At 37.6% G+C, this 22,675-nt stretch overlaps 2 protein-coding genes and 6 non-coding genes across 12 annotated transcripts; 1 reads left to right on the top strand and 7 right to left on the bottom strand.

Moving 5' to 3' along the window:
• Positions 1 to 153: 153 nt before the first annotated feature.
• Positions 154 to 4,324, bottom strand: eif3k (eukaryotic translation initiation factor 3, subunit K). Of its 2 annotated transcripts, none has more exons than XM_077540686.1 (8): positions 4,089 to 4,324; positions 2,818 to 2,916; positions 2,625 to 2,745; positions 1,315 to 1,389; positions 1,128 to 1,194; positions 620 to 697; positions 344 to 469; positions 154 to 265 (listed from the first exon to the last, which is right to left on the bottom strand). In XM_077540686.1, the coding sequence occupies exons 1-8, from the start codon at positions 4,148 to 4,150 to the stop codon at positions 234 to 236; spliced, it is 660 nt and encodes a 219-aa protein (XP_077396812.1). In that variant the 5' UTR covers positions 4,151 to 4,324; the 3' UTR covers positions 154 to 233. The 2 variants fall into 2 exon arrangements, with proteins under 2 accessions (XP_077396812.1, XP_077396811.1); XM_077540685.1 differs by having other exon boundaries at positions 1,315 to 1,392; positions 4,089 to 4,323.
• map4k1 (mitogen-activated protein kinase kinase kinase kinase 1) lies at positions 3,905 to 21,632 on the top strand. 4 transcript variants are annotated; one of them, XM_077540682.1, is made up of 31 exons: positions 3,905 to 4,331; positions 9,181 to 9,238; positions 9,306 to 9,396; positions 9,465 to 9,529; positions 9,628 to 9,683; positions 9,790 to 9,837; positions 10,150 to 10,192; positions 10,654 to 10,726; positions 10,803 to 10,934; positions 11,178 to 11,240; positions 12,079 to 12,160; positions 12,442 to 12,558; positions 12,706 to 12,787; positions 14,825 to 14,877; positions 14,979 to 15,025; positions 15,103 to 15,150; positions 15,258 to 15,303; positions 15,385 to 15,535; positions 16,060 to 16,157; positions 16,232 to 16,270; positions 17,613 to 17,691; positions 17,764 to 17,840; positions 18,002 to 18,062; positions 18,165 to 18,267; positions 18,348 to 18,406; positions 18,522 to 18,607; positions 18,698 to 18,875; positions 19,273 to 19,341; positions 19,414 to 19,500; positions 19,914 to 20,040; positions 21,378 to 21,632. In XM_077540682.1, the coding sequence occupies exons 1-31, from the start codon at positions 4,329 to 4,331 to the stop codon at positions 21,472 to 21,474; spliced, it is 2,418 nt and encodes an 805-aa protein (XP_077396808.1). In that variant the 5' UTR covers positions 3,905 to 4,328; the 3' UTR covers positions 21,475 to 21,632. The 4 variants fall into 4 exon arrangements, with proteins under 4 accessions (XP_077396808.1, XP_077396806.1, XP_077396805.1 ...); XM_077540680.1 differs by lacking the exon at positions 3,905 to 4,331 and adding an exon at positions 7,570 to 7,868 and having other exon boundaries at positions 16,084 to 16,157; XM_077540679.1 differs by lacking the exon at positions 3,905 to 4,331 and adding an exon at positions 7,570 to 7,868.
• On the bottom strand, positions 13,069 to 13,142 carry trnak-uuu (transfer RNA lysine (anticodon UUU)). Its single transcript has one exon. It is a non-coding gene; the product is annotated as a tRNA-Lys (tRNA).
• Positions 13,312 to 13,384, bottom strand: trnak-uuu (transfer RNA lysine (anticodon UUU)). Its single transcript has one exon. It is a non-coding gene; the product is annotated as a tRNA-Lys (tRNA).
• Positions 13,560 to 13,632, bottom strand: trnak-uuu (transfer RNA lysine (anticodon UUU)). Its single transcript has one exon. It is a non-coding gene; the product is annotated as a tRNA-Lys (tRNA).
• On the bottom strand, positions 13,803 to 13,875 carry trnak-uuu (transfer RNA lysine (anticodon UUU)). The gene has a single exon. It is a non-coding gene; the product is annotated as a tRNA-Lys (tRNA).
• Positions 14,048 to 14,120, bottom strand: trnak-uuu (transfer RNA lysine (anticodon UUU)). The gene has a single exon. It is a non-coding gene; the product is annotated as a tRNA-Lys (tRNA).
• trnak-uuu (transfer RNA lysine (anticodon UUU)) lies at positions 16,709 to 16,781 on the bottom strand. Its single transcript has one exon. It is a non-coding gene; the product is annotated as a tRNA-Lys (tRNA).
• Positions 21,633 to 22,675: the final 1,043 nt, after the last annotated feature.

The raw sequence follows: 22,675 nt of genomic DNA, 5'->3' as shown, positions 1-22,675 counted from the left end.
TTAGGATTACAATGGAATAATTAAATGTGCCACACACGTGCATACGCTTTTGTTCATAGTCATGTTAATCCTAGTTAATGATTCACTGTCACATAATGGGCGTCACCTGCATGTGATGAGATGACATTACATCAATATGACAAAAAGACACACTTGACTGGAAATGATAATTTATTTTTGTGTGTAAAAGTTTGTAAGTGACCGGGTTTACTCTTTCTATGTGTGTGTGTGTGTTACTGGGATGTGGCCATGATGCTTGACACGCCTGTACAAGAAGAAGGAAAGAGATGTTTAGAGTTTAGTGAACAAAAAGGCGGACATCTCCTCATGTTGTGGTACTGACTCTCAAAGTCGATCTTCTCCACAATGTTCTTGGGCTTGACGCTCTCTTCCTGGTTGAAGATGAAGATCTGTCCGTCCTCCGTCTCTGTCCAGTTGTACTTGTTCATCCACACCTTCACCTGTGTATCTGCAATGTACCATACAAAGATCAACACATTTTTTTTTTTATTTTGAGCCCTTGCTTGGTAAGTTTTTTTATGCCTTGGAGGTGAAAAGCAAACAGCTGTAATTTCTCAAAACTCTTCAGTCCAGATATCACCGTACTTATTTAGCTTACCCAGAGGGTCTCCCAGCATTTCTGCCAGCAGGCGGCGCTCTATCGTCTGGTATGTGATGCCCACCACATGGCAGATGACTGCACAAGAAAACACACTATTTGCATTGCCAGCTCAACTTTTTTTTTGGCCTCTTATTTAGACACGTTTGCTATAGTCCAACGTGTTTACTGAGTAAAAATTAGGACTTTATTTTTAAATGTTCTTATTTTTACTGTATGATTCAGATTTGGTTGTACAATTGCGTCAACTATAACAACTTTATTTTCTTCTATTTATAGATTTATTTATATACTGTACATTAATGCCTTATTTTCATGTGACTATTCCCGCACATATTTCACTTAATTCAAGTAAAATGAAATAGTTTCAATTTTCTTGTAATAAAATTCCCACTGTAATAGTAATCATTTTACATAATTTTCAGATTAATCTCAAAATAAAAACAATTCTTTACATTCAAATGTTGTATTTGCGTTTTGTATTGATTACTGTGATGCAGAAACCTACACTTTCGGACAGAGTCTTCAAAGCCAGTAATTCCATCGATAAGCTCCCGGTTCTCCTCAAGACTCGTCTGTGAAGAACACAAAAGAGCTTTAGTCACATTATAAAACTTTAAAAAAAATATAGAATATATTTTTTATATCAAAATATAAAAACACGTCCAATGTGTGCTTGTGTGTGCGCGCATTACCCAGAAGCTCTGGAAGTGGCAGGTCTCCAGCAGGTTTCCCAGGTAGAGGATCTGCCTGATGGGGCGCTCCTCTTGCTGCGACACTGTAGTCAAGGAAATGGACCCCCCCAAAATCAACTTTTGTAGTTCTCATGATGTCATGAGGACACAATAGAAGGATTTTTTATTTTATTTTTTTTTTATCAAAAACATACAATTGCCAACTGAATATCCTGCTAATTTTGAGTGAGCTTATGAGAGCAGATTCAAGTGAATATCACTTTCACAATTTTTTTTTCCTCCCTCAGTATCCTAAATATTTCCCAAAAAGATATTGGAATGTCATAGGGACATATAAAGGGATTAGCTTATCAGTTTCCTACTAAATATGCGCATTTGTTTTTGTTGGGGCATTTTATTAATAAAATTCCCAAAATATACTTGTGTCTTACAAAATAAATGGGTTATTTTGTTCAAACGTCCACTACATTTTCGCAAGATTAAAAAGTAATATAAAGATTATAATTATTTTTCAGTTAACAGAATAGAATGTCTGTGAGCTACTAATTACACAGTACAAATCCAAGTTAATCCTTGTGAGGTTGCAAAAGCATATTAGGCAACAAAAAATGGCAGTTTTCTACTAATTTCAGTGAATTAACTTAAAAGAATTTAAGTACAAAACCCAACTAATTTCCTGAGGATGTCAATCCATTTTTATGAGTCATGTTTTTTGGGGGGGTTTCCCCCCAAGTAACCTATAATGGCATTTTTCTACTCATTTAAGTTCATTGGCAATCCTCTTAAAACCTTAACAATTTTGCTAAAAAATAATAATAAAATAAACAAATTCTTAAAAAAAAAAAAAAAAAAAAAAAATTAACCTCACATTTTTTAGGTACCAGTAACCCAAAATGTCTTGTACACATACTAATTTCAGTGGGTTAACGTAAAATACAATTAAACAAAAACAAAAAAACAAAACAAAACAAAACAAAAAAAAGAGATACAATAATATAATAATACACAAAGGGAAATATTTCCTACAAAAAATATATATATATTTTGATTTTTGCACAAAACCCATCTCTGGAAAACATTGAGTACTTAAGAGGTTATGTTGTCAGTAGTTAATACAAAATTATTTTACTCAATCATATACAGTACCTAAAATTAGCAAAATCAGAGGGGCCAATTTTTCATTTTATTTTTTTCCAGAGCTCTATGTATCATACTCAAAAATAAAGATTATTTTGAATAAAATCCTACTAAATGATCACAAAAGTGCATGGAACTGTAAGACAAAAACATCAAGAGCACCGAGAGGATACGTGTGTCTGGTCGATCATGCACTTGCAGAGCGTGAAGTCCGTGTGCGGCAAATTGGTTAGCGCCTTGAGCAAGATCTGGGAAGTCACGTTGGTCTGGAAGTAGGCCGGGTTGAACTGGTACCTGGAGGAAACAACATCACATTAGTATAGTGACGATGATCCATAAATGACATGTTAGAATTCCGGCACTCACAGCTTAAGAACGGCCAGGTTGGCCTCCAGGTCGTATGCATTTTCCCGGGCTTGCGTCTCCACGTACCGCTCCAATGTGGCCAAGTTTTCTGGGTTGTATCTGATGGTTGGTAGGACAGAGGAAATAATTACATATTTAATAACATGAAAATGCCAAAAAGGGCTAATATTTAATTAAAAGTATTTAACTTTATATAAAATCACGAGTACATTGTAAGTCTTTTTTTTTAATCCAATTTGCCCAAAATCAGTCAATTTTGTACTAAAAAAAAACAAATATTGTTTTTGTACAAAATACTACTAATTTCAAGTGCACTGATGACATTAATATTGAATTAACCAAAAAAAAATCAGTACAGTCATTTAGGTTTTTCCTCCTCAATTACAAGATATGAAAGTGTTCTACTAAATTACAATTTATAAGGATGCATACGTATGCATTTTATACACAACAACAACAACGAAAATTGAACCTGCAATGCCAGAATTGTATTATTTCAGGGCTTTATTTTTTTCAAAATAAAAATCTAACAAATATTGAGAATGCATTTTTTTATATATATGTAAAATCTCACCCATTTGTATTGGAATCATTACAATAAATTTGAGTGGTCATAAGAGCAAATCAATTTCATTTTTTAATGATCAAAAAATTGTCATCACAACTTCTCGTCATAAACCTAAATGTCACCTTACATCTAAATAATGCAGTAAACTGTTATTTGTAAAAAAAAAAAAAAAAAAAAAAAAATCCAGGCAAATTCTTAAGAGACTATTGTGAAAAATATACATAAAATATTCTTTGGAAACACAAAATAAATGCCCTGAACTAACTAAGTTCACATCATAGCACTTTCATAAATGATCTTTTGGAATTCTGAACTTGCTCAACTAATGTGAATGACATTTTATATACAATCCTGTTTATGTACAGTTCCACTACACACTCGTATTTGATATGTGTGGTCATCTTGACAAGTTGTACGTCAAATTTAGATGTTTAATTTCATTCTTTAGCATAAGGTACATAGCAGCTAGCACAAAACAAAGATGCAATAGAGGGAGTTCACCCGCAACATGATCGAATTCACGATAATCTCTACAGATCAGATAAAGTACAAGAATAAGTTTCTAAAACCAGGGCTGTTGTTTTAATTGAAACCAGAATCTGAGACATTTATGTGATTTTTTAAGCTACCGAGTGGCAAAATGTAGCTAGCTTTCCAGTTAGCATGTAGCTACACTCAATGTAGACCGAACAAACCTTCGTACCGATCGATTCCTCGCAGAAGTTTGGCCACGTTAGCCTTCATCTGCTCAAACGTTGCAGACATTTTTTTTGTATCACAAATATGTAGAAAGCTGAAGGCGGGGGAGACACGAATTAAATCTCCACACGTGGAGCAAGACAGACACACCGGTGGAGTGAATAGAGAACCGGAAGGGAAAGAACTACGGGCCGGACGAGGGACGCCATCGGACCGGAAAAGAACACTAAGGAGTAGGAAACTAATGGTAGGAACCAAAGCGGTCGCAACTCAAGGAACTCAAGCTGTGAGCATTTTTAGACTCATGGCGGCAAATGAAACATGCGTTAACACCATATCGTTGTCCAAGTATACCAGGATATAGTCACATTTCTCTTAGGTGAACACTACATTTCGAAAATAAAATACTGCTTTCACCTTGCATTTCGGTCACGCTTTCGCAGTCATCATAAGATCCACTAGAGGGCGGCAAACACAAGAGGCAAGACCAAACTATTACTTTGCAACCATACAACATCTGGTATATGTTTGTATTGATTTTTTTTTTTTTGCATTAAAACAAATGCCTAACTATTTTTTCAATTTCTGCTTTTTTTTCTTTTTTTTCTTTTTTTTGTTAATGGGTTCTACTAGTATCGCTAATGTTTGCATATATTTTAACCATTTTCAATACATCGCAATAAAAAAACAACAACACTCAACTGAAAAAAACAGTCATCACAGTGCTAAGCGTGCCCACTTGTGACACCTGAATACAGTATTTCTCATGCCGCTTTCAAATGACATAATATCTGTGTGTCCTGCTAATTCAGCATTTTTTTTGTATTGTATAAAATATTACTAAATTATCTTAGTCATGTGAAGGAAAAATAAATGATAATATTTATTTTTAAATTAAATAAATAAAATTTCAGTTTTACACTAAATAACTAGAATATTTTTTTTAATAAAAAGTAATTTTGAAGTCATAAAAGCATATTTCCCCCTTTTTTCTTTTTCTTTTTTTACACAATCCTTTCACTAAAATATTTATATGAAGGTTGTATCATTAATTTTTTAATATAATTATTTATCCTTTTCTACTAATTGTGGTACATTACGGTTTGTATAGAATTCTCAATTTGTGAGAATTAATTTAACAAACTTTAACTACATCCTTGTCAGGTCTTAAAGACACGCATAACTTAACATATATTTAAACCAAGTAATCCAAAATACATTATATAAATTGTGTTTATTTGATCAAATATTAACGGTTATTAAGTGACTATACTAACCACCATTTGTTTTTGTTTTTTTTTGTTTTTGTTTTTTTAATCACCAACTTAACATTATTGCATAAGAGTCCTTGAGACTCCTGTGACCCTTGTGACTTGAAATGTGAAGGTGTGATTCACACAAGTGGCTGTCAGCAAAGAGTTGCTGCGCAGATGTCACATGACGTGGGAGTTTATGGTCAAGTGATGGAAAATGAGAGTCTAGAGGCAGGTGACTTTTAGGCAAATGTCACCACAAGTTTGTTCGTTATTTTTATGATGCCTTTTAATTAGATGAACTTTTTTTGTGTGTAGCGATGTATTGTAGCTCCAAACCAACACTCTCGCTACAACACAAGCTACTATGAGATGACAAGACGAATGTCACTTAGCAGTGTTATCATGAGGATGATTTAATGATGAGAACTGACAGTGCAGTGCAATTTGCAGTGTGGCAGTGTGATATAATGTAGTGTGATATGCGCCGCATGTGCAGTGCAGTAGTAATTGTGCATAGTTACATCATTGCTTCTCAATTATTTTTTTGTTACAACCCCCACAGGAAGAAGACAATAATTTGTTGGCCCCTCCACCCCAACTCTCCGCAGCAACTATAAATCCTATAATTATTAGTTTGTTTTTAAAATTGTTGTCAGTACACCTCTTCAGAGGAGCTAATGTTCCTTGCGCATTCTCTGACAATTAGATCGCCACTGCCACCTACTGTAGTGGGTGTGCAATTACACTTTATTCTAGTTAGGCCGAAAAACATATTCTCTGGGTCACATGACACCCTCTCCCTGGCATACTTCCCCTCCCCCACTATCTGAGAAGTACTGTTTTAGAGAGTAATCCCCAGTGTGATGTACAGTTTCCTACAGTTATGTGTGTGTTCGCGTGCGCACGCCCTGTTGCACGTTCACCCACTCACAGTTCTATCTGTATCCGGTTTTGAAAGTGCAGCTCACTGATGCAGTATCATGTAAAACCACTAGCTAGCTCGACCGGTGGATTTGAGACCCAAAAACTTGAAATGTATGGTTTAGTTTCAGTTTCAAATTTGAGTGCAGTGACGAGGGAGTGAAACATGTTGACAGATATTTTTTTATTTGTCTGCAAGCGTTGAAACATGTCACACATTTCAAAGTCAGAATTTGCAGTCTCGAAGCTCAGCTGCTAGCGAGATGTGAATGACACTTGACTTCACGACTCCAGCATGATCGCAAACTATCAGTCCAAATAACTTTTTTTTTTCATTGTAGGAATGCTGAAGCATTCCCACATATGTTATTGTGATTTTTATTCTCCACACTTTTTTGCTGCTTAACAACTCCCACATAATACTTCCAATTTACACTGTTCAAATTTCAACTTGCATCAAAAATTAACGCCTCCTGGGTTATATATTGTCTAATTCCACATTACTTACAGTATTTGCACAATTTAAAGTTTAATATCAACTTTTCCCCATTTGTTTTTAATAGAACAGACATTGAGCTTTTTCCAAGTATCACTTTCTACGATCACTTATACGTATAACTTATCATCATTACCAGGTGTCTGATACTGCTTGGTTGCACAGTTGGTAGAGCGCATTGTCCAGTAACCAGGAGGTTATAATATCATAATTTATCTCCCAATTTACTTTATAAGCATTCCACATGCATTTAAATCTGAGCATTCATCTATTAGCATTCAGCTTTCAGCATTCCCACACAATTTCTCCAAGAAATTGCACTTAGTCTAGTTTAATTTCCGATTGGAAATTTCCCTCCATCCATCCATTTTCTTGAACGCTTATTCCTCACAAGAGTCGTGGGGGGTGCTGGAGCCTATCTCAGCTGGCTTTGGGCAGGGGGAGAGAGAGAGAGAGAGAGAGAGAGAGAGAGAGAGAGAGAGAGAGAGAGAGAGAGAGAGAGAGAGAGAGAGAGAAAGAGAGAGAGAGAGAGAGAGAGAGAGAGAGAGAGAGAGAGAGACTTACGCTACAGAATTTACTGTGTATGTCACAGCTGGTGAGAGTAAAAGTTCATTTTGGTCACAAATCAAAAGAAGAATAAGGAAGCATGTGGCTAATTTTGACTTGTAAGTGGACAGGAAAGCAAAACATACACACACACACTCACAAGTAGATTTGCATTGATTCTGCAAATGAGCAGATAGGAAGGGAAGGTGCTGATTGGCTAATCTGATGGGGACCAACAAGTGAGTGAGAAACAGGAAGGCGCATATCTGTGACTGTGTGTGCGTTTGTGTGTGTGCGTGCATCAGCAACTTCCCGACAACATAAGTCACACAGAAACGAAAATTGACTTGAAGGCTGTTCATCAGCTCTCTCGTTGAGTGTGAATGTGTTATTTGTGTTGGGGTGCGTGTGTGCGTGTGTGTGTATGCATGTGCGCGCATGTGAGCAGTAATCCAATCGATTGATGGATCTTCAACACGGAGAGGATTTCTCCACCAGGAACCCTCAGGATGACTTTGAGATCCTGCTGAAGGTCGGATGGGGAACCTACGGCGATGTTTACAAGGTCAAAAGAAACTTTTTGAAGAATTCCACAGTGTGTATGCTTTATTACAAAATTAACTATAGTATTGATGGGATGGAGGATTGATAAAAGTGAAACATGAATGAATCAATGTAATTACAGTCAAATGATGGCGCAAAATGAATATGTTTATGTTAGCAATGTTCCAGTATTGGATTCTGTTTTTCAATAAGGAACATTTGGGCTCTTTGTCGTCACACTTCTGGTGCTTTGGTGCGGCCTCGGAGGAGGAAGTGGTTTAGCGAGAACTGAAAACATGCGCCTGCACCTGTGTCAGAGCAGAATAAAAAAAAAAGCACCATGGACTTTTCTTCTTTCTGTTGTACAAAGAAAACGCACATCTTAAGGCTCCCACTTGAAGGAAACCAAGACAAAACTCGTCCTTTTAAAAAAAAATTTGTTCCATTTGACTGCACTCGAATCTTGTTTGTGGCCATTTTTGTCCACATAGAGACTGTAGTCCGTAAATATTAAGGATTTTTAAAACGTTGTTTGCATCTTTTACTGCATTATAAAAGCTAAACTAGAATCAGCTCATTAGTCTATAACCTCAATTTGGTTTAGTTTTAATGTGCAGGTACAACAATCTTGGAATCACCTGTTTTTCTTATACAATGGTACATTGACTTTACATTGACTGAGGCAACTTGAATTTTTGTCTTGACTCGTGAGCAAAAGTCTGAATTACTAGCTTGGGCCAGCATACGTCCCAACAAGCAATAGTTGGGCAGATGATGATTTAAAAAAAAAAAAAAAAGAAGCTTCAAGCTGTTTATTGGCTAACTTGGTATTAATTAATTAATTAAAACTAAGCATAAAAAAGAACATTAAATATTGTATATTTAACCAAACCACATAACTTTGGTTTACAGAGGTCTGCTAGCTTAATGCTAATGCACAACACAAAGTGCTATAGACAAGCTAACAAAACTACTGTGGCATTGAGGTTTTGGTAATTTTGACCCTTTAAGCCAGTGGTTCTCAATCGCGGTCCTCAATTACCCCTATCCAGCCTGTTTTCCATGTCTCCCACAGCCAACACAGGTGTTTCAATCGATTAGCTAATCAGCAAGCTTGCATGAAACCTGATAATGATCTTCAGGTGTGTTGGCTGAGAGAAACATGGAAAACAGGCTGGATTGGGGTACTCGAGGACCCGGGCTGAAAAACAGTGCTTGAAGCAATGGGTATTTGGAATTAGTAATAATAAAACGTGTTTATGATCAAATTTACCAGAACTGTACAAGCAAATTGTGCATGACCATCAAGTGTGGTTTCTTTTGTGTTTGTTTAGGCACGTAATAAGCAGACGGGGGACTTGGCGGCCATTAAGGTTATTAAAACAGAACCAGGTGAGAATGTTATTGTTTTTGCTTTGCAGCAACTGAGCTTATGACAAATATTTGTGTTTATCTCTAGAGGATGACTTTTCTACCATCCAGCAAGAAATAGTCATCGTGAGGAGCTGCAAACACGCCAACATTGTGGCTTATTACGGCAGTTACATACGGTGAGAGTACACAGCAACCATTTAGTTCAAAAACTGTCTGATTGATTGATTTATTTATTGACATTCAGGGCCAACAAACTGTGGATCTGCATGGAATTCTGTGGGGGAGGCTCCCTGCAGGACATCTACAGTGGTAAACATGAGCAATAATCACAATTATGATCTGAAATCAAGACTGACACATAATATTTGATCAGTAGAGACATCATCTTATCTATTTATATTTCACAGCGACCGGTCCTCTATCAGAAGCGCAGATTGCATACGTCTGTCGAGAGATGCTTCAGGTTGTCACACCATGTGTTTATAATCATTATCAATACAAAACAGGATCATAATTACATAAGTATTAAAATATATTCTACATATATATATATATGTGTGTGTCAATAGGGTGTGGACTACCTCCATGCGCAGAGGAAAATGCACCGAGATATCAAGGTAAATATGGTATAATTATTCTAAATATGATATAATGTAGACATTACATATGATTTAAATGAGTTAGCATACATAAAACAAAGGAAACAACAAATAAAGGACCCACAGCAGCTATCCCAGGAACAGAAAATGCCCAGTTTTCAATTGCTTGAAAATGGCTAGGAACATTTAAGATAATCAGGAAATGTGTACCTTATGTGATAATGCAGATTTGCCTCACGATTGTATCCTACCATGTTGTTTTGTTCCTGCCTTTGTATATTCATATTGATACTGCATGTAGGATGATTTCATATTCTGTTTTGCGTCCAGGGTGCCAACATCCTCCTCAACGACCACGGCGAGGTGAAGTTGGGTAGGTGGAATGCAGAGAAGACGGAAACTCATCAACTTTGACACATTTGCGTTAATATTTTTGTAGGGATGGGCAAGTACTGATAACAGGTATCCATATTGGTGCTGATACCAACCTCATTTAATGGTATTTGTCTTTGCGGAAGCTGCCGATACCAGTATCAGCCACTCTCTTGGGACCATTTTATGATCGGGAACTAAAGGCATACATGTCTGGCAGATGCTCATTATATGCATATAGACAAAAATACAAAATTGCCATTCATTTCATGCTATTTTAAAAAAATAATTAAAAAAAAATATTTCGAGGTACATAGATCTTCTTTTAAAATGAACTCTCATTGTTGTTTTTTTGCGTGGAAATTTTATGTATCAAAAGTACTAGTGATATCGGTGTTTGGTATCGGTATCAGTGACGAGAAAATATCAAACATTCCTATATTTTTGTCTTCTGTCATGAAGCCGACTTTGGAATCTCCGCCCAAATCACGGCCACGCTGGCTCGCCGAATGTCATTCATTGGAACGCCGTACTGGTGAGCTCTCCTCCTCAAACAAAAAGAAACGTGTTGATGTCAAAAGGTTGACTGACCAGACGTTCCATCCCCTCAGGATGGCGCCAGAGGTGGCGGCAGTGGAAATCAAAGGTGGTTACAATGAGCTGTGCGACATCTGGTCGGTGGGAATCACCGCCATCGAGCTGGCGGAGCTTCAGCCGCCCATGTTCGAGCTCCACCCACTACGGTAATTCATTACGATAAGTGTTGTGACTAGTGACACCACTGGGAGGCGCTGCTGTCAACACTGTTTGAATGATGCAGCCATAGAGTAAGAACTACAAGATGTAAAAACAAAAAAAGACTGCATGGCACAAGTTATGATAAATGTTCACCCGATGCAACTGCAAGCCTGACCGGGAATTATGAACACGAATATGATAATAATGATAATCATCATCATTTCATTCTGTTTTTTCTTCCCCATTAGTGTTCTGTTTCTCATGTCCAAAAGTGGCTACCAGCCTCCCAAACTGAAGGACAAGGCAAAATGGTAAAGTTCATTAAAATAATATAATTCCTAGTTTTCTTGATCGCAACAATAAGCGTCCAATCAGATTGCTTTAAAACTTTACTTAGGGACTTTCGTGACATTATTGAATTACTGTGCTGTATAGATTGGATTTAGTGATGGCCATTGTGATTTTATTTATTGATTTGATTGACTTGATGTGACTTTACTTATGGATTTTTGTGACAACAGTGACAGAAGTACCAGTAAGTGATTTTAATCATTGGACTTTGATGGACATTACTGAATTATTAAGTGAGATTTTTGATGGTATTTTGCAATTCACTTTTTTAACTTTATTAATGGACTCAAGTGACTAATGATGGAGTTCAGTGATTACATTTTGTGATTTTACTGATGGAATCTAGTGAGTTTATTTAGTGACATTATTTATAGACTTTATTGAGAAGTTTAGCGCCTTAATACTACTTGGTGGACCTCCATGTTGGAATTTAGTGATTTATTGATGGATTGGAGTGAATTTATTTATGGACTTTGGTGACTTTATTGAATGACATTATTGATGGATTTTAGTGACGAATGACATGATTGATGGTTTTTAGTGAAAAACCTTTGACTTTGTTGATGGACTTATGTGACTCGATGGACTTTAATGACTTTATTGATGGGATTTATTGACTTTGTTCAGATCCATTGTTGATGGACTTTGGTGAACTTTTGTGACTTTATTAATGGACTTTAGTGCATCGATTTATTTTATTAATGGTTTGGAGTGACTTTTGCTTTCGTGTCATTGTGGTAGTGTGGCATTATTCAAAGTTGATGGAGTGACGTGAGGTGGAGTGTATACTGTGTGCAGGTCATCCATGTTCTACAACTTTGTGAAGGCTGTGCTGGTGAAGAACCCCAAAAAGAGACCAAGCGCCTCCAAGATGCTCTCAGTCAGTCATGTGATCATCAACTGTACCTTGAAACCTTGTTTTTACGACAAATACCCCTAGTTCGAAAACATTAACCTTGCTTAAAAACCCTTATTTGAAACTTCAACTCTAGCTATAAACTCACTTTTTGTTTGAAACCCAAATTAAAACGCGAACTGTTGTTTAACTTTGTCTTACCTAATTTGAAACCCTAACACAGACTCAATTTTAAACTTTTAATTAATAATTTTAAACGTTAAATGAAACCCTACCTGTGGCTCGTGTCTAATCTTGTATCACAGCACATGTTCCTGAGCCAGCAGAATCTGAGTCGAGCACTGACTCTGGACCTGCTGGAGAAATGTCGAAATCCTGAAAATCTCAAATTCTTCCCAGCAACAGACGATGATGAAATGGAGGTGTGATTTACTTACATTACATCGTTACAATGATTTGACTTGATTGAGATTTTAAATCTATTTGAAGACAACCAGTGACAAATAATTGACTGTCTCCAATCATATTTGCTACATTGAGAATATTAACTCCATTTGTTTGGATTGAAGGTGAGCGTATCCGGATCTTTGAAGAGGATCCAGTCCATCAACAAACACAACAGGGCAGAGAGGAAACACTCACACACAAAGGGTAAGACACCACCAACTTCATAAGTTAATTTATCATGATATGTTACAAAGATTTGTTTGATAATAAAATGCTCACCCGAACAGGGCCCGGGTCGACTGAGGTATCCAGGCTCTGAATTGAGTGTTCTCAGTGTCTGACTACAAACTAAAAGCACAACACCGAGCCACTTAGGTGACTTTATGAATGTCGAAGTAGTTTTATTGATGGACTTAAATGACTGTTATTTGACTTTCATACTTTCAAGAAATGTTGATTGTTTTGGTAATTCGTTTTAACAACAACACCTGAACAGGGACTTGAACCCTGGACCTTCAGATTAAAAGTCTGATGCTTTACCAACTGAGCTATCCAGAGTCTGACTTCAGTTCTCTCAGTATCCTCCGACAAACTAAAAACAAAACACCGAGTAGAGCTGGGTTGGACTTGGGAGACTATGAAAGTCTGGAGTAGTTTATTGATGGACTTAAATGACCATTCTACTTTCAAGAAGTGTTCTTTGTTTTGTTATTTTGTATCAATAACAACGCCTGAACAGGGACTTGAACCCTGGACCCTCAGATTAAAAGTCTGATGCTCTACCAACTGAGCTATCCAGGCTCTGACTTTCATACTCTCAGTGTCCTCCTACAAACTCAAAACAAAACACCGAGTAGGAGAGTTTGGTTGGGACTTGGGGGACGACGAAGGTCTGGAGTAGTTTTATTGATGGACTTAAATGACTGTTCTACTTTCAAGAAGTGTTCTTTGTTTCATTATTTTGTATCAATAACAACGCCTGAACAGGGACTTGAACCCTGGACCCTCAGATTAAAAGTCTGATGCTCTACCAACTGAGCTACCCAGGCTCTGACTTGAAGACTCTCAGTGTCCTCCGACAAACTCAAAACAAAACACCGAGTTGCGGGAGGGAAGAGGGAGACTTTTTGAAAATTTGTAGTAGTTTTATTGATGGACTTAAATGACTGTTCCACTTTCAAGAAGTGTTCTTTGTTTCATTATTTTGTATCAATAACAATGCCTGAACAGGGACTTGAACCCTGGACCCTCAGATTAAAAGTCTGATGCTCTACCAACTGAGCTATCCAGGATCTGACTTGAAGATTCTCAGTGTCCTCCTACAAACTCAAAACAAAACACCGAGTAGAGTTGGAGGGACAAGGGAGACTTTTTGAAAATCTGGAGGAGTTTTATTGATGGACTTAAATGACCGCTCTACTTTCAAGAAGCGTTCTTTGTTTAATTATTTTGTATCAGTAACTACGCCTGAACAGGGACTTGAACCCTGGACCCGCAGATTAAAAGTCTGATGCTCTACCAACTGAGCTATCCGGGCTCTCACTTGAAGATTCTCAGTGTCCTCCTACAAACTCAAAACAAAACTTTCTTTTCTTTTTCTTTTTTTTTTCTTTTTTCTCAATAAGAACGCCTGAATAGGGACTTGAACACTGGACCCTCAGATTAAAAAGTATGATGCTGTACCAAATGAGGTATCCACGGTCTGGTTTCTGTTAAAAAATTTAAAAAAATAAAAATAAAAACTGCTGTCCAGACTGATTTCAGTCTTCACAGTGCCCTACTACTAACTAAACGCACACCAGCGAGTGCCAGTCCTCAGACGGACTTGGGAGAGTTTTTGAATGGCCGATGGACTTAAGTGACTGTTTTGAAATGTATTTTCAAAAAATACATCGTGTTTTCTTTTATGTTAAGAATACATTAGTTGTGACTTGAACCCTGTACTCTCAGGTTTGGTCTACCAACAGCACTATCCAGACCTGAACCGAGTGTTCTCAGTGTCCTGCTAGAGTGTTCTTAGACTAGTACTGTGCCAAATTTGTTTTTTTGAATACACCTGATCAGATGGACCCTCAAATTAAAAGTGATGATGTTCTCATTCAAATACCCAGTCTCTGTAGCGTCCTACCCTGGTCAACGCCTAGCTCCCAAATGTCAACTTATTTACATGTATCGCCGCAATTGAGACTGAATGTCATCCTACTTGATTTATTCAAATGAACGTGCGTAATAATGTTTCAGTGGAGCAGATCTACTCTCAGATGCCTGTGAAGAAAGAATCTCCACATACAACTGTGAGCCTTCGAAAATTCTTACAGTATATTATTATTCGCATATACAATCATTGGTACAATACTACTTCTACTTTGACATGTTTCTAATGTGCTCTGTATAGTTGCTGCGTTCAGGAAGCTCACATGGCATCAACACAAATCCATTGAGGTATGCTTACGCACAAACGCACGCACACGACATCTCATTGGATGTGCATTTAAAAGTGTGTTCATTTTGTGTGTCAGGGACAAGGACTCAGATTCTTCAGATGACGACTATGATGATGTGGATGCGTAAGCGCCTCACACACACACACAATGGCACACACACGTTCTCAGTGCTCACGCACAAACTCTCTCTAACGCACACACACACGATCCATTCTCTTGTCTACCCACAGTGTCACGATGCCAGCGGACCAAATGCCACCTCCACTTCCCCCCAGGGTAAATAAACAATCACAGGACTTCACAAAAGCTTTATTACAGTCACTAAATTAATCAAAGTGCGTGTGCGTGCGTGTGTAGCCTAAAATGCGCTCGAGCTCAGAGGAAATCATTTGGGTAGATGACGGTGCTGTTAAACCGTCTTCACTGTGCGTCCCATCGCCCCTCGTCAGGACGTCCAGTGGGACGCAAGTCAAAGGAGCTCCTCATCAGAGACTCATGAGATACTCAGGTCAGACAAGTGATTTTATTGATGGACTTCCATACATCACTGATGGACATTTCAGACGTTCGTGACATTTAAAAAAAAAAAAAAAAGAGTTTAGTGATGGCTTTTTGTGACTATTGATTGACTTTAGGGACTTTGTTGAGGGACTTAACTGATTTTTTTGTGTCTTGATTGAGTGATTTCAAAGACTTTTAATGGACTTAATTAACTTTATTTTACGACTTGATTGAAGTACATTTGTTTGTGACTTCAATGATGGACTTTATTGATAAACTGAAGCGACTTCATCGAGAGACCTTAGTGACATTATTTTTAGTGACTTCATTGAGTGATTTCAGTGATCGACTTTAGTAACTTTAGTGACTTTATTAATAGCCTTTAAAAGCATTGTTCAGTGACATCATTGGTGGTCATTGGTTTCTTTTTTTCTTGTTTTTTTACTTTTTTGAGGAACTTTTGTGATATTGTTGATACACTTTGTTAAATCATTTTAGTGACTTGATTGACGTGCGTGTGAATGCATGCAGACCCCGTGTCTTTCCAATTGTTAGACCAAAAGGTTGCGCCCTTACCTCCTGAGCTGCCTCCGAAAAGCAGACACAGACACCAGCCCCGCTCGTCAAAGGTATGAGCCTGAGTATTGGTCCACTTGCTGTTATTATACCTGAAAATCTCTCATGTTGTTTGTTTGCATGTCAGAACCCTGCCAAGTGTGCAAATCCTCTCAAGAAACCCCTTGTGAGTTTTTGGACTGAATTTTCTATTGACTGACTTCAGTGACTTCATTGATAGACGAAGTGAGGTTCACAAGTGAAGTGACTTCGTTGATTAATTTATTGGTTGACCATTATTAAGTGATAGTGATATCACTGCCTTTAGTGACTTTATTCCTGGAATAGCAAACTAGCAACATTATTGATTAAATTGATGAATTTGATTGGTTTATTACTTGACTTTAATGACTGTATCCATTGACTTCAGTGATGGAGTCACCTGACTTTATTAATTATTTACTTTAGGAACTTTATTTATTGGTGCACTTTAGAATAATTGTATTCATTTTCACCTCTTTCACTAATTATGCTGAGGGGGAGTGGGTTAAAGTGTATGTTAAGGACAATTGATCCTTCAAGTATTTTTTTTCCAGGAAACATTTTTTGTTTTTGTCAATATGAATGCCTGAACAGGGACTTGAACCCTGGACCCTCAGATTAAAAGTCTGATGCTCTACCAACTGAGCTATGCAGGTTCTGAGTATGTGTTTCTCATTAGACTAAAAGTCCAACTAAAAGCACAATACCAAGGCTGGTCAACTGGTGTGACTATTGATGGACTTGAGTTACTTTATTAACTCATTCCCTCCCAATCATTTTCACTGAAGCAACCCCCTTTGCTCCCAGCTCTTTTATTGGATTTTGACTGATTTTGTAAGGCGCATAAAATATTATGTTCTATTTCTATAAAAACATGGAACTTACCAAAAGAAAGATTGTTTCGTTTTTTCAGCATTTAGCGTTAGAATATAGCTAAGTTTCCTCGACATTCACATTCCTGGTGAAAACACTGTCAAAAAGAGCTAGTAGCAACATGACCCTGGATGATCTCTTATACTCTACTCCCACCTGCTGGCCGTTTTTTGTAATAACTACCATTGCTTTAAGCCACCACTTCAGGTCTGAATCTGCATCAAAGCCTTCTTTATGTTATAGCATAATAAAATATAAAACACCTAGAAATACATCTTTGGGAGTGAAGAAAAAAGTATTAATATACGTATTTATACGTTTTTGGGTTTGAATGAGTTAATGGACTTTAGTGACTTAATTACTGAACTTGATTGGCTTTTTTGATATACAATACTTAAGTGATGCACTTGAGTGACAATATTGATGAACCTTGACTCTTTATTAACACATTTTATTGACTTTATTGATTCATTGGTGACATTATAGATGAACTATGAATGGACTCTGGTGAGACTGGTGCTGTACCGACTAAACTATCTTAAGCTCACACGTCTTAGTACATGCCTACAAACTATTTGTGGTGGCACAGTCCAATGTCCTCCCTCCTGGTTCAGATCTACTTTAAGAAAATTTTCCACGGCTGTCCTCTCAAAGTCAAGTGCTCCACCAACTGGGAACACCCAGACACCAAAGGTACCAAAGAATTCTGATTACGAAATTATTTTCGGTGAGATCCATCTTTGCATTTCTGATTCCCATCTCTAGAGCAGCACCTGATTGTTGGCGCAGAGGAAGGCATCTACACACTCAACCTCAACAGCTCGGAGGCCACCATGGAGCTGGTATGCTTTTTTTTTTTTTTTTTACTATGTGTATTATTTCAATTGACTTTGTGGATTATTCATAATTGTTAGTTTTTTTGTTCATTGGTTATCATGAATCACTGGCAAGGTGTTCTCCGAGAGAAAATGCTGACCGGATGCTGTGTTTTCTTCCAATACAGTTGTACCCTGGAAAGTGCACCTGGGTCTACAGCTTCCACAATGTCCTCATGTCCGTATCGGGTACGTCTGCTTCTCACGGACATTGAGGAACATTTTGAGGTGATGTATGAGGGATCTGATCAGAGAAGATCCTATCCTGTTGTTGTTGTGTGTTTTTTTCAGGGAAATCCTCGCAGCTTCACTCTCATTCCCTGAAGGAGCTTTACGAGCAAGCTCGCAGGGACCAAAGGATGGTGGCGCTGCCCACTCATCGGCTGTTGCCACGGTAACGCCGGATGCCGCGCTACACCTCCGTCTCCATCGTGTGTTCTGTCCCACCAAAGGAAACGTGTTCCGTGTCTTTAGGAAATGTGCTGTGACGTGTAAAATTGCTGACACCAAAGGATGCAGGATGTGCTCAGTCGGTACTCACAAATATGACAATTACGACAAATGCTGCAAATACTTTGTTTTCCTTACACACCTCAATGCTCTTTTCTCTCCTCCTGATATTTTTGACACGTGCTTTCCTTTTACCAGCTGACAACTTCCTGTGCTGTGCACTGGAGTCGAGTGTGATGCTGCTGCAGTGGTATGAGCCAATGAACAAGTTCATGCTGATCAAGGTAGGTAGAGCTGCAACAAGGGGAGATGTTTGATTGTTTTTTAAAACTGTGCACACCACAAACCACTATGATGTTGTTCTATCAATGTAGCATATTGACTTTCCCCTCACCAACCCACTGTGGCTGTTTGAGACGGTGCTGGACCCCCAGCAAGAGTATCCGCTGGTCTGCATCGGTGTCTCTTGGGGGTCGTGTCCCACACTGCCCATCGCTTTGGAGTACATCAATCTCAATTCCAACACTTCCTGGTTCAAGCACACTGAGATGGGTGAGCACACACCTGGAACATAACTCTACCTTTTTTCTGTATATGTGTCATTGTAATTCCCAAATCACAAAAATCAGTTCCCGGTGGTGGGGCGTGCCTCCAACTTGGAGCAGGCTGGTCTCTCTTAAGCAAGCCTTGTTGCATGAACTGATGAAGCCTTCTCGGATTACAGACAAAATGTTTTCTAAGATAAACAGCAGGCCACGTGATCGATTCATATGCCCTGTTGACTAAGAAATTAAAATTTTCCATTTGTAGCACACTTACGTGTTTTCTAAACAAGTAAGGAATACAATGTTTTTATCTTACAGCTGTTTTTAAGGCTTCATTGCTTGTGCTTTAACTTATTAGACTTTAAGTCAAAACTACTACCCCCACTGTATTTGTATTATCACAGATCAAGGCCACCAGGATGCCATGCAAGTCAACCAGTTGGACAGCAACTCTCTGCTTGTCCTATTAGAAAGTAAGTTCATGATTATTTAATCCACATACTTTATGTTTTTCAATCATGTATCAATCGTCTTTCACACTGCAGGGACAGTACACATCGTCGGCTTGAATGGGGCACTAAAGAGCGGCCAGCCTCACGAGACCACCTTCTCACACAACGTGGAGTCTGTAGGTGAGTCCCATCAGGAGAAAAGTGGGGAACACTTAAGAAAGCGGAGTCATGTGTGAGTATATTGCATTGTAGGTAATGTAGTTCTTTGTAAGATTCGATTCATTTGGCCAAATAGACGAAAATATTAGAAACAGTTGCATGTGCAAACTACATTTGTCTACTAATTACTATTTATTTATTTATTTTAGCATATGGATTAAATCTTTAAATGAAAGGCACAGTTCTAAACTCTTTGCGAGGATCCTTTTTTTCACAGTTTCTCCTAAATTTTGGATCAATAAGAAAGCCTGAACAGGGACTTGAACCCTGGACCCTCAGATAAAAAGTCTGATGCTCTACCAACTGAGCTACCCAGGATCTGATGCAAGCAATAAACCAAACCAAAAAAATCATAACTCAAAATGTTTCTGCAGTGTATTTGGAAGACACTTTGTTAGCAGTCTGGCGTCATGGCTGGCTGAGGACGGAAAGAGGTGTCGCCAAGGTGCTCGAGGAGACTACCGACCCCAAGAAAATCTACCGGCTAGTTCAGTCTGACAGGTTTGACATTTATCCATTTTGTTTAGCGCTGGTTCCAACCCAATGTCATTTAAAACATATGTCCACAGTATAATCCAGTAGTCACTTCCAAGTAAAGGCACTATTACAACCACAATGTCATTAAGTAAGCGAAACAGTCATTTGGGAAGGAATTAAAACATGCTGCTGTAGTTCCACTCCACTCTAGTCCTGCAGGTGGTCATTTACATTACAGAATGGCTTGTCAAAAGTTTTTTTTTTTTTTTTTTAAATCTTCATGAGTAAATTAATTGCAAGCCTAAAGAAAGCAACTTCAGGAAAAGGTTGGTTGACCTACGTCAGGGCCTAAAATATAAAAAACAAAAAACCGTCAAACAACTTCTTTTCCCAAAACAGACACATCTGCTGGATTTGGAAAGGGCATTGCCCCACTTTGCCCCAAGCGGACTGTAATGGCCAAAAGAGAAAATGAATCCCAAGAAACAAAAAGAGAAGAAAAAAAGAAAAAAAAAAAGAAAAAAAAAACAATAATAACATCGACTAATTTAATACTCAACTGACTGACTGTACATTGACCAACGCTACACTACAAATTGCAAATACAGGAAAAATGTGTACATTTTAGTATTACAGTAAATCCTTGTTTATTATGGGGGATATGTTCTAGACTCTCTCTCTCTCTCTCTCTCTCTCTCTCTCTCTCTCTCTCTCTCTCTCTCTCTCTCTCTCTCTATATATATATATATATATATATATATATATATATATATATATATATATATATATATAAACATTATAAAAATCTCAAGTTTTACCCCGTGACGTACTTTAAATTAAAACACACCTTTATCGTTAGCAGTTCTCCAAAAAAGATCCAAAGTGTGCTTGTGTCAAGATGTTTATTTGTCACTTCCAGTTAGTTCTTTACTGTAAAACTGCCACATGAAACAAGAGAATTAAAAATGGTGCACTTGAACAACAAAATGTTCAACTAACCATCAAATTTCATCTGATAAAAGTTAACTTGCTTGTCAACATAATGCAAAAGGGCATTGACATAAATTAGCATAGATTTTGGTATTTATAGATATTTAAACAACTACTTCTTTAATAAACATTAAGCATCAACACATAAAGAAACAATTAGAGCATATTTCAGTACTTACAGGCACGTAGTATATTATCTCTCCTCTGTGGAAATGATAAATATTGAAATGGCCAAATGTTTTACTGGAATAAATAGATTGAAGGTGCATCCTCTTCTTGCTTTTACTTATGCTGCATGGCTTCCTGTTGTGTTCACTGCACTGTACTTGTAAAAATCACATTTGAACATAAATTTAATGCCGTTCATGCAGGATGGTTGTCTTGGAGACGCATCACATCGACGACCCCTCAGGGCTTTCCAACCTGTACTTGCTGGAGATTGCTGAGAACTACGTCATGCTTCCCTGATGCCCGCGAACAGAGCCTCATGGGAAACGTGGCGTTTCCATGCAGGACTCCTACAATACGAGAGGCTTGACCTCACTTGGTGAAACTGGATTCTCAGTCAATGCTGTTGTGACCATTGTAGCACTGCCATGTATTAAAGTAACTTAAAGTCTCCATGAGGTCACGTGTCCAGTAATATTTCATTGTTTTTAAAAATGTCATTTTTATTGTTAATTTTATCCAGTCAAGTAAAGTAAAAGAGCCTTAAACAGTAAGGAATAAAGTTTTGCAAATATTAAAGCAATCGTGAATGGTTTAGGTACAAAAAAATATATAAAAACAGTGCTATTGTTGCATTAATGAGGTAGATACAGAATGACAGCGCAAATACAAAAATATATAGAAAGAGTACAGTGACACCGCAACTTATGAGTGGGTAGAGTAGCCAAACTGTACTTAAGAAAGAGAGTTCTTAGTTTAGAATAATGTTATGCAAGAGAAAATGAAAAGTAGCCCTCCACTTTTGGTAAGATTACATTTTCTGTGGGGGGAAAAAAAAGAAGCTCAAATACTGAGTAATTGGTGGATACCTTGATCATTCATATACTTTTTAAATAGTGCATAATTGTCAAAAAGTCACAAATATAAAACAGGTATATGCCTATTCAAATATTGCCTTTATTTTTGTGTAAATAAAAAACATAATCTAAGGCTAAATCTAATTCTGCCGCAATTAATGGTTTTAAATGAACTTTCTTTACCCTTGTAATGGATAAGTGGTTAAGAAAATGGATGAATGGATGGATTTTTACATACATAAAACAGCACAGACATATAATTGACTTGTACTTCAACAGGTAGATTCACTCACATACTGCATACCAACATTTCTGACATCTGTTTCATTACTCACGAACAATATAAATTCTGTCAACTTACATTTTGTCTTCTGTGCTGTGCCTAAATTGCGGATTGCTTTTCTACCTGTTCCTTCTGAATGTGAAACTGAGCTGCAGCTTCCGTTTCATTCCTACAACCGTGGAACTACATTTCACAGATTGGAACTCCTGCCCCTAAAAAGGTACATCAACATCAAAATAGTACAATGTTTGTGCGTGTGAGTGTGCATCAGCTTCACTACAACTTTGTTACAGGTCAAACCTGGCGGTTGAAGGAGTTGTATTTAAAGTGTTGCAATGCCGCACTTTGGCACATGGGGGCA

The sequence above is a fragment of the Festucalex cinctus genome, chromosome 13 (genome assembly GCF_051991245.1).
Source record: "Festucalex cinctus isolate MCC-2025b chromosome 13, RoL_Fcin_1.0, whole genome shotgun sequence".
In the NCBI taxonomy this organism is placed as follows: domain Eukaryota; kingdom Metazoa; phylum Chordata; class Actinopteri; order Syngnathiformes; family Syngnathidae; genus Festucalex; species Festucalex cinctus.
Note: the sequence above shows the minus strand (reverse complement) of the source record. Positions and strands in the feature narration are given on the sequence as shown.